The 11,060-nt window shown below is 55.2% G+C and overlaps 1 protein-coding gene across 1 annotated transcript; it reads right to left on the bottom strand.

The window, feature by feature from the left end:
• Window position 1: 1 nt before the first annotated feature.
• Window positions 2–10,495, bottom strand: SMARCD2 (SWI/SNF related BAF chromatin remodeling complex subunit D2). Its single transcript, XM_070482057.1, has 13 exons — window positions 9,982–10,495; window positions 5,434–5,618; window positions 5,195–5,237; window positions 4,924–5,046; window positions 3,227–3,382; window positions 2,683–2,778; window positions 2,439–2,540; window positions 2,134–2,295; window positions 1,870–1,967; window positions 1,580–1,715; window positions 1,274–1,396; window positions 1,034–1,135; window positions 2–957 (listed from the first exon to the last, which is right to left on the bottom strand). The coding sequence occupies exons 1-13, from the start codon at window positions 10,195–10,197 to the stop codon at window positions 904–906; spliced, it is 1,596 nt and encodes a 531-aa protein (XP_070338158.1). The 5' UTR covers window positions 10,198–10,495; the 3' UTR covers window positions 2–903.
• Window positions 10,496–11,060: the final 565 nt, after the last annotated feature.

The following is an 11,060-nucleotide window of genomic DNA, read 5'->3' on the forward strand; positions in this document are numbered from 1 at the left end:
GTTTGGGGACCATCAATAAACAAGGATTTATTTGGAAATTTCCAAACCTGCCAAAAGTGGCACTTGCCAAGCCCTGGGCACCCCCTCCTTACCAAGCTCCAAAGGGCAACAACAGTCCTCCCCGCCTCCCTTGCCCTCCACAACTACGCCCATACCTCAGGCCATGCCAGAGAACTGGAGTCCCCTCCCTCAAGGAGGCTTTACCACCCTGGGCCCAACAGCTGGGGTGGCAGCCCTCTGGCATCCCAGGAGATGATGGCGGACCGAGCCGCTTGCATAGATTGAGGAAAGAAAATAAGGAAGGAGGCACCAAATAGGGCTCCCTGAAAAACCCCAACTTACCCCTGTACAAAAAAAGTGGCTCCCGCATAGAAAAACCTGCTCCCCAAAATAGTGCAAATACCCAAAGGAAAGGAAAAAACCAGCAGCAAGGCTGGGCTGGTAGGAATGGCAAAGAACTTTGGTTTAGAAAGGCTAGGAAGAGTGTGAGCTGTGCTCCTCTTCCTTGCCCAGCTCCCAGGAGCCAGCTCTGACACTTGCCCCAACAGGGAGTCTGTAAACAAGCAAAGCCAGCGGCCTTTGGTTCTGAAATGTCTCCATTACTATGTCAAAGCACAGCCACCAGCAGTCCTACTTGGGCCTGCCTGCAGAGGGCAGAGGAGGCATCTGTTGTGAACCCAATTAAAGCCAACATATAAAGTAAGTAATAAGGCTTTGGGGACCAAGCAACAAAGAATCCTATCACTACATTTATGAAACTAAAGCTGGGGAGCAGAGGGTGACAGGAGATACCCCTCACCCCATCCTTATTCTACATGTCTGAGGCCCCAGAGGGTGGTCCCCTTCCAGGCTGAGGAGAGGATGGCTCTAGGGCTGGGAAAAAAGGAAGGGATCCCTGAGCAGTTAGGTCAGGCGAATTCCCAGCACCTGTTCCAGTTCCTGCCTTCGCTGCTGCACCTGGAAAAGGGAGAGAACAGCAGCTTAGGCCTCTGTTGCTCACCACCACAAGAGGGCAAACAGGGCAGAGCCTCACCTTGGCAAAGATGTGCCTCCCCACTGCTTCCTGGGCCCAGGGCTGGTGGTAGAAGGCAGCTCGTCTCTCCTCCTCAGGATTTCCAATCACATCAGTGATGATCTGCAAAGAGCCAGGAGGTAAGCTGTCCCACAATTCCCATCCTGAGCCAATCTGCCCCTAGATCCAGAAGAATAGTAGGTGGAGGTAAAAATAGCTCAGAGCTTAGCATGGGATCAGCCTCAAGAAAGGAGGCTGTACCTTGAGGTCTCGGCGCTGGGAACGGAGCCATTCCTGGATAAAGTCCTGGGGGTCAGTGCTAAAGCTGAGCATGAAATCCCTCTGGGTCTTCAGCTGGTTGATGGACTCAATGGTCTCATGGATCTGGGGAAAGGGGGTACACATGTCAGAGTGGCCCCCACCCCCAGGGGGTCTGTTTCTAAGCCTGACGCCAAAGGACTTGGACAGAGGTCCCATCCCAAGGTGCTATGTGTACAGAAATGCCCGACAGAGCCTGCCCACACCCATCGTGGGTCCCAGAGGAGGGTGGGGAGACAGAAGGCCCACCTTGACATCAAGGGAGGCAATCTCCTGCTGATTGGTGGTAGAGGCCAGAAAATTGCTCATCTGGGCCTTGAGTGGGTCGTCCACCTCCACATCGATGTCATAACAGGCTGTCTTCTTCTGGTCATTAGGGTCCACACTACAGGCAGCACAGAGGAGGGAAGGGGTGAGCACATAGCTGTATCCATCCCACTCACCTGGGCCAAACCTGTATACACTGAGGGAGCAGAAAACCAAACCTGCTGCTGCTCTTTGGCTTATAAGAGCCTTTCCATCCCCTGCTTTCCATTTACCTAATGACATGGTTGATGACAATGGGGTCTGGATGCTGCAGCAACCCAGCCAGCTTCATGGGAATCTCAGAGAAACGGAGTCGGCCACAACTGAAGATCTGGAGAGAGTACCAAAAACTTATTCATACCTTTGAAGGCACAGGGAGAAGTGGACCATCCCAGGGTCAGTGTGAAGAATGTGGCCACGACTAGCCCAGTGGGGCTCTGGAGCAGCGGGCAAGGTAGAGGCTGTGAGGCTAGAGGAGGGATGGCATCCCAGCTGACCTGGCGGAAGTACCGGTTGCAGTTGATGTACTCGCGCTCGTGCCCGTCCTGCAGCTGATTGTGTTTGATATAAAGCCACAGGGCCTGCATGATGGCGGCCCTTGTCTGTGTGTGCACCCCCAGCAGCCTCGCCAATCGGGGGTCCAACTTGTACTGGGGAGGCTGGGGATGGACAGAGGGGAGTCAGAGGAGGGGTTCTTGTGAAAAAACAAAGTGGAAGAGTAGGGCAGGGACGAGAAGGGTTTACAATAGGAACCTCCCCCACTCCCCTAGATGAGTCCCTATGGCCCCAACACATTTGTCACCTGATGATCTAGCATGAGCAGAAGGGTGCACTTGACATTGAGGTCTCCAGGCCGTTTCACCTGGAAACCGTCTGTCTCCTGGGTGGTGGGCATCCGGTGCCACTGGCAGGGAAGAGGGGAGCAGAGTTCATCACAAGGCGGTGGGCATGAACGTACACACCTGGCACTCCAAGGGGACCAACACCACTTCTCTGCCCACCCTGCATGGCAGCCTGTGCTCCCCATGCCCCAGGTGCACTCTCACCTCCACCAGGTGGTTGTCAGGCCCATACAGTTCCTTGTCCAGCTCAATGACGAGGCTCTTAAAGAATGAAGAAAACTTCCTCTTCTGTTTGCTAGGCTGGGGATGGGAAGGGGTGTGAGATGGGTGTGCTGCTGAGCTCTCAAACCTAAGCTATGCTACGCCCAAAAAAGAGGAGCATTGTTTGAATCCTGAAGCTCAGGGTACTGAAGAATGTTGGGCCCTGAAGGAAGCAGTTAGACTCCAGGAAAAGTGAGCGACTAGAGGCAGGGAAAGGCCTTTCTATGCAGCCCCACTGCTAGTCAAGAAAGGACTGTATTAGAAAGGGGTACCCTTTTCTCAAGACACTTTACTGCCATCTGCAGGAGAACTGTTGTAGTAACCACACAAATCTTAAACCTTTAATTGGCTTGGAGCTATGCAGAGCATGACCACAAGCAGTGCTCTCTTCCTCAGGCAGGCCTTCTCCAGAAGTGGGCCAGTGCCTGGCCCCAGTCTTAAACCCACACAGGCCACCTACCCTCCAGACATCTCTTCCCCAACTTACATCATCCAGCAGTTTTCCCTCCACTCGAAGTTCCCAGGAAGCCACCTTGTCCCCTGCTGGGGTTCCCCCGGGGGTCCCTGTGGTTCCTGCACTATCACCTTCCGCCTTGCTGGGACTGAATGTATTGGAAATATAGATCCGCAGCTTTCGTTTTTGCTAAAAAGAGAAAGACAACCAGCTGAAGGTGGATCAACATACTGGAAGACAATGCTACCCCATCTTCCCGTCTGAACTCATTCAGCATCCATACTGCATGGTGACTAAGGGCCAGGCACCTTGTTAGGCACTGGGAATCAAGAGTAGGAAATCCCAGTCCTGGCCTTCAAGGAACTCACAATTTTATGGGGGAGACAGATGCACTACTGACAATTCCAACACAGTGGGATCAGTGGTGCAACAGAGGTACATACAGGGTGCTATCAGGCAAATCAGAAGCCTCTAGCTCATATTTTAAATGAAACGCAAACACTCATCATGGCCCCAAAATATCCTCATCTCCTGGAAAGCCTTCACCTCTCAGGGGACTGTTCTATATTATTATTTAAAAAAAAGAGAGAGAAGAAAGCTTCTCTGGGATGGGGGAGGAGACAGGAACTACCCTCTTGTCTTTTTTTTTTTTTTTAAAGATTTTATTTTTCCTTTTTCTCCCCAAAGTCCCCCGGTACATAGCTGCGTATTTTTAGTTGTGGGTCATTCTAGTTGTGGCATGTGGGATGCCTCCTCAGCATGGCCTGACGAGCAGTGCCATGTCCACGCCCAGGATGTGAACAGGCAAAACCCTGGGCCGCCGAAGCAGAGTGCGAGAACTTAACCACTCAGCCACGGGGCCAGCCCCGACCCTCTTGTCTTGCCTTTTAAACTTCTGACCACGATCTATAAGATTTTCATTTAAATTATGACCCACCGTCCACACACATATATATAAATATCTGAAATTAAAAAGTCACAAAATAATACCTTTACTACTATGGTAAGTACTTTACTACAAAAAAATATTATTATAATTTCTACTGTTTTATATTTATTCAAAATATAGTGGGGGTCCAGAGGCTGGGCCCGTGGCCGAGTGGTTGGGTTCGCACGCTCTGCTGCAGGCCGCCCAGTGTTTCATCGGTTCGAATCCTGGGCGCGGACATGGCACTGCTCATCAGACCACTCTGAGGCAGCATCCCACATGCCACAACTAGAAGGACCCACAAGGAAGAATATACAACTATGTACCAGGGGGCTTTGGGGAGAAAAAGGAAAAAAATAAAATCTTTAAAAAAAAAAAAAATACTGGGGGTCCAGCCCAGTGGCGCAGCCATTAAGTTCGCACATTCAGCTTCAGTGGCCCAGGGTTCACCACTTTGAATCCCAGGTGTGGACACGGCACCACTTGGCAAGCCATGCTGTGGTAGGCGTCCCACATATAAAGTAGAGGAAGATGGGCACGGATGTTAGCTCAGGGCCAGTCTTCCTCAGCAGAAAGAGGAGGATTGGCAGCAGATGTTAGCTCAGGGCTAATCTTTTGCAAAAAAAAAAAAAATGCTGGCCCTACCATATTAAATTGAGTTCATGCTCCAGTAATGAGCTGCATCCTGCAGTGTGAAAAATCCTGCCCTAGCCTAACACAGACCCTCACTTGGCTCCTGGCAAACAAGGCCAGGGAGAGGCAGAGGAGCTTGGGAAGGCCAGGGAGTAGCCAGGGCACACACCGTGAGAGGCTTTTTGATGGCCTCTTGGATCTCCATCCGCTTGCGAGCAATGGTCTGGTCCAGCTTCCGCTCAAAAGCCAAGAGATCCATGTATGCCTGAGACTCTGGGACAAGCTCCCGAATCTAGAGCAAGGAAAAAGGAATTCATCGGCTTGTTTCAGCTGTAGCTCTGGCTCCTTCCTCTCCCTTCCCAGGGCTGGGGGAGACTGACTCCACCTGCAGCCAGCCAGCCATTGGGCAGGCCTCCTAGGCCCCCTCCCAACATACTTACTCGCTGAGGTAGAACCTTATCTGCCATCTTCCTCCTCTTTAACCTGGGGAGGACAGAAACCCACTTAAGAGGTCAATGGTCCCAAGTACCTCGCCCCCATCCACCCCTTCAGTTCCCAGGACCCTTCCCCAAGAGAATTAGGAGTCTTCCTCAGTCTTCACAGCAGTTAGGACAGAAAGAAATCCTCTGTTACCACTAGAGCTGTGCTAGATAGGATGGGAGAAACAGGACGGTCTTACCCCCGGCGCTGGGCGGGCATCGGAGGCTGGGCCTGGGGCACGAGTAGGCGTTTTCGGAATGGGTCCATCATGGTGGGTGGCATGCCAGGTCGAAGTGGAGCAGCTGTGCCAAATGGAGAGCCAGCAGGGGGTCCCACCTGTAAGCCAGCCATGGGCATCCGGCTCCCTGGTGACATGCCTGGCCGCTGGGGGAAGTGAGCCAATGGGGGCGCATAGATCAGCGGCAGGGCCCTACAGGGCCCATAGCCCATTCCCTCCATCCCTTTCCTCAGCCAGGTCCGGCCCTGAGCAGCACACACACAGCCCGAGCTGAAGTGCCAGGAACAAAGGGGAGCAGGCGCCTGAGAGCAGAAGTGTAAACCACACCTGCCCCGCCCCCTTCAACCGCCCTGGCAGCCGTGCCAGCGAATGAGGCCCACAGAGCCCAGGGGTGGGAGGAGAATCCTGCCTGCAGAGGGAAGGGCCTGGGGGAGTTTTTTAGGGCCCATGGCCACCCTCCAGCCCCAGCACACTATGCCCCTGCTCCCTGGGACCAGCTGGCTTCAAGGCACTCTTGAGTCTGAGTCCCTGAGATGGTCCACAGGAGGCCTGGGGACAGTCATAGCTGGGTGGAGGCATGTAGTGTGATATGAGCAGGCTGATGGAGCAGAAAACACCCATCCCCTGTCACCACCCTGGTGGTGTGACTAAGGGGAGAGAGGTAGTTGAAGGGGCTAGCAAGCCTGTCAGGTAGCAGCACCCAAGGTGAGCAAGCTGCAACAGGACAGCTTGGAGTGTGTCCTAACTGGTGGGGGTGGCCTCAGGCAGAATGCAGACCATCACATGGCCCTACTCATAACCCACAAGTGGACCCTACCCCTATACCAGAAGACCCCAAAAGGGAAGCTGTGGCTTCTGGATGGCCTTTGGGAGAGACAGCAGCTGGCACCTGGACTCTGTCCGTGGTCCACACACCACCTGGCAGCTGGGGTTGGCTCAGGCTCAATGTAGCCCTCACAATCCCCAACTGGAGAATGGAGATAAGATTATCCTGGGATGCAAGGATCGAAGCCATAGGGTCGGCAGAGGAATCTGGGTGACAGAGATAGCTTCTTCAGAAGCCTGCAGAAGGATTTCCCACCGAGGTCCAGCTCCCCAACACTTCTGCTGAGCCCATGTAGAAGTAACCTCCGCCCCCTGCCCCCCTTCCCAATGGCTGCTGCCTGCAAGGCCTGTTTGGCAGCTCTGCCTTGCACACTCTGTCCCTGGCAGCTTCACAGGGCTGGCCCTAGGGCCCAGATTATGCAACTAGCACAACCAGCCAACCACACCAGGCTGGGTGGGGACTCACACCAAATCAAAGGACCCCCTCCCCGCCCCCCGCATCATGGAGATGAGATTCTTCCCCCACCTCTTCATCCAGCACTAAACCCATGTTCTCCCCACAGAGGGTCAGATTCTTGACCAGATGCAGAGACGGAGAGAAACACAACCCAGAGACACGAGGAAGGGGAAAGGAATAGGGTGGGAGGGAAGCATTTGAGAGAATGGAGAGATACACGTAGCGGGGCTCTGGGACCCCAGGAGTCCTGCCACAAGTCTCTCCTCATCAGGAAGAGATTCATCCAAGCTACTGAAAGGCAAAAGACAGCCTGTTCCTCTGCCTTAATGAGCCATGGCCAGATTTACAGAAAACAGCTCAGTGTGGCCACAGCTGTAAACCCAGGCCCCAGACATCCTAGACTGGAGTTTTTCCCACCCAGCGCCTGAGCCAAAGGGTTGGAACAACTGAAGCAGTAGGACCTGCAGTGTGAGCTAGGAGCCTGTGGTCCCCACGAAGCTACTCACTAGGGTGTTCACAAAACCTCCTCAGCACCACCCATGCCTCCTAGGCAGGTGTTCCCATAACAGAAAGTCCCAAGACAAGGCAGCACAGGCGGGGCCTAGAATAGGCCCCTCCCAGACATCTGCTCCAGACTTCCCAGGTGTAGAGCCCCCAGCTCACGCAGGGCCCCAGGCTTCTCCCAAGACAGGGAAGGAGCCCAGGGGAAGGCTGCTTACAGCTCCTGAAGTCCCAGCTTGGCCTTGCCAAGCTCCACACCTGGGCTTTGAAGCACCAGTTCTTCCTCCTCTTCAAAAAAAAACAACCCAAGAGTTATTAAAAAAAGGAAAGAAAGAAAGAAAAAGAAAAAAGAACACAGCCCAGAACTCTCAGGCTCCCTAACTCCCTGCCTGCAGCAGAGCAACGTAAGCCTGGCTGGGTGCCCTGAACCCCAGAATTGTGCGACTACTTTCTCTCCCTTAGCCCAGCACCAGCTCACACCCTAAGCTTGACTCTACCCCCGCTACCCAGGAGAGCAAAGGCAGGAGGCTGGGTCCGATGCTGCCACCTCCAGAGAGCGTGCTCTGCCCTGCCTCAAAGCCTGTGGCCCTGGTGCTCCTGGTGGCTGGCCCTAAGGGCCTAGGAGAGGAGAACAGACTCCTCCATAAGAAAATATTTTGAACTCTCCGGAGTCAACTCAGCAATCTAGGTTGTTTCGGTTTTGTTTTTTTAAGCTCTTCAGTTGACTGTGATGCATAGCTAGAACCACTGTCTAGAGGGGGGTGGGTCATCACTTCCCTTCTTTCTATGGCTCCCCTATTTGCCCAACTTGGGCCCTGAAATTCTTGCCCTTCCAGCTCACCTCCTGTGCCCTAACAGACAAGAACCCCTTTGCTCCTCAGATCTCAAGTCCCTTCTCCTGGAAGTCACACAACTGGATTTGGAAAGAGGCCTAGCAGGATCCTCCTGGAACTCAGCCAAAGTAAACTGGGTCCTCCCTCTCCTCATCTGCCTCTATTGCCCCCCTGGAAGATCAGGAGGAGGCAGCGATGAGAAGCAGAGGCTCACTGCCTTCACCACGTTCCCCACTCCTAGTAGCCCAGGGCTACCCAGGCAGCCAGCACAGCCTTGCCACGGGCCCAAGGCCACTCCCTACACAGGGCTGTGGAATCCAGTCTCTCAGAGGCTTTCCCCAAGGCACATTCCCTGTGGGTTGCAAGCTGAGGGAACTGGAGAGGCTCCTATCCCTTCCTTAGATCCTTCCCAGGCCAAAGGCCCACAGGGAGGCTCCCAGGCCAGACCTCAGCTAGCGGGCCCAAGGACTGGAATGACTGATGCAGGGATCCCTCAGCGACACCTTGGGCCCATGAATCCCCAAGGGGGAGAGCAAGATGGGAAAAATGCACCCTAGGTGGAGTCCTTGGGACCAGGACTGTCTCTGTCAATACCCAGACCTTTTGTTTTCTTTAGAGGAAGCAGGAGAATGAGGAGTAAGAGGGAAAAATCACTGTCCATAGTTAAGCATCTCTTTAGAAAGTGAGGGCCCAGCGGTCTTGGGGGGCTATGCATACCCTACTCTATGAATCCACTTCTGGGACTTCTACCTGAAGATATGAGGAGGAAACAGAGGAAGCCCCAGCTTCCTTCCTTCAAACTTGCTAGAAGTCAGTGCCAAATGCTGGGGTACACAAGTTGGATACGACATTGTCAGAACGTAAAGGCTAAAGAAAAGTGGAGGGGGGGCAGGAAAAAGGATAGGCAGAATTCCCAAGTATTCTGGGGCAACCAGAAACAAAGGACTGGGGGACTGATGAGCCCACCAGCAGTTACCCACACACTGACCCTAAGGACAGTCTCTGCGTCTCAAGGGTCTTTGAAGCTGCAACCTGAGAAGTTCTCTTCCAAGCCAAACCCCAAAAGGGACAGGACAGAACCCTTTGAAGCAACTCCTGCAGGCTCCTCCAGCCCCAGACCAGCAGGGCTCAGTGGAGCCTCTCTGCTCCTCCAGACTAATCAACTCCTGGACACTATGACACTAGGCAGAAAGCCAAAAGGAGAATCTGCCCAGAATGGGCTGGGCTTTCCTCCTTCCTCAGGGATGGCCACCACCATCTCTGGTCTAACCCAGAGTCAGCCGAGGCGATGGCTTCTGGGCCTGACCCAGGAGTAGACTCTCCCCTGCACAGGCTGGAGTCCCCATGCCCTGTCCTCAGTCTCCCATGCCCGTGGGAAGCCAGGCCCTTCTTCCTCCTCATTAGCAGCTGGGAACCATCTCAGACACGCTAGATCTCTGCCAGTTCCCAACTAGAAAAAGACAGCAGATTTGGAGTGGGACCAAGGCCAATGCAGGGTAACCGTGGTTCCTCAGTGAGGGCCCTTTTCCAAAACTTTCTCATCACTTCCCAGACCCCCCTTCCCTAGGATCTACACTAGACTTTCAACCCAGCCGCCCACAGCTCCTCCATCTCTCAGCTTCTCAGAATCCCAGTTCCACGGAAGCCCCCAAACCCTCCCAATTGCTTCAAACACTCCAACCAGAATCGCTCTTTCCCTCTCCCCCAACTCCACCACCACCACCACCTAGCCGAGCCCGAGGGTCCCTGGCCTTGCTTTCCACCGCGTCCCGCTCCGCATGCAGGGCTCCTGTGCCCTCTGTCCAGGAGGCGGCCCCAGGGCCCTCTCTAGACGGTCCTCCGACCCCTGCCCCCGGCGTGCTGCGGCGCCGCCCACCCGTCCGCGCTCTTCACCTGGTACTGCGCTGCGGGGCCCGCGGGGCCCATGGGGCGGAAGCCGGCGGCTCCGGGGCCCCCCACGCCTCCAGCTGGCCCCGGCCCCCTGAGCGCCGGTCCGGGCAGCATGCCGGGTCCTGCTGGCGGAGGCGGCGCTCCGAGGGCCGCGGCAACCGCGCCGCCGCCAGGGCTCAGCGGGGGCAGCGGGAACCCGCCCGCGCCACGGCCCGACATCGCTCCGTCCCGTCCGGCGGTGTCGCGATCCGGACTCCGGGTTCAGCGCCGAATCCGCTCCGAGATCCGTGCTCCGGGACTTTCCGATCTAAATTCCGGGTTCTGCGGTTTGTTGATCCGGGTTCCGGGATTTCCTAATCCAAGTTCACGAGTTCCTCACAGACCCGGTTTGGAGCACGGCTGATGCTGATTCCGGTCCTGCCCGGGAAATTCCGGATCCGGGATCTGCTACGGGCCCGCCTGCCGTCCCCGGCCTCCGGAGGTTTCGCTGCCTGAGTCCCAGTTACCCAGAGGCGGCAACTAACTCCCTGCCCCGCCCAACCCAGCCCAGCGCTAGGCCCCGCCTATACCCAGCAGCCCAATGCTAGGATACCTCCTCAAATCCCGCCCCTCGCGAGACCCGCCCCTAACAGGCACCGTCCCCAACCGCCCGCTCCAGAGCCCCGCCCACACGATTTGGCCCGGCCCTCCGAAAGAGGGGCGGGGGCGGAAGCTGCGCACGGAAACGCCGCCGAGCAAGGCGCAGGGTCAGAGGTCGAAGGTCACGTAGGGCTTCTGCAGTGAATATAGTTGGTAGCTGCTGCTCTCTACCCGGTGTAGCCAGCTCGCCGAGCTACCCGGCCACGATCCTTGAAAATAGTTTTGTCAAGTCTGCTTTCTACATTTTCAGCAATAAGATTCAACTCAGAGCTGCTCTCCGGAGGCAGAACAGCCACCAACTTGACTTTCTTTAAAAACCCGTCTTGGTGCCTCAGAGCCTCCGAGGGACATCGGCTGCCCCAGACCCGATCTAGCTGTGTGAACGGTTGACTTGGGCAAGTGCCGAGTTCTTATCACATATTTTTAACGTGGCTCTGCCTCAT

Source organism: Equus asinus, chromosome 13 (assembly GCF_041296235.1).
Source record: "Equus asinus isolate D_3611 breed Donkey chromosome 13, EquAss-T2T_v2, whole genome shotgun sequence".
NCBI lineage: Eukaryota > Metazoa > Chordata > Mammalia > Perissodactyla > Equidae > Equus > Equus asinus.

Excerpts from the sequence above, each read along its gene's own strand:
- SMARCD2 (XM_070482057.1), bottom strand. The coding sequence starts at position 10,197 with ATGTCGGGCCGTGGCGCGGGCGGGTTCCCGCTGCCCCCGCTGAGCCCT. Across the intron at positions 3,383-4,923 it reads CCATCAAAAAGCCTCTCACG|CAAAAACGAAAGCTGCGGAT; the intron begins GTGTGTGCCCTG and ends TTCTCTTTTTAG. Across the intron at positions 2,296-2,438 it reads TGCTCATGCTAGATCATCAG|CCTCCCCAGTACAAGTTGGA; the intron begins GTGACAAATGTG and ends GTCCATCCCCAG.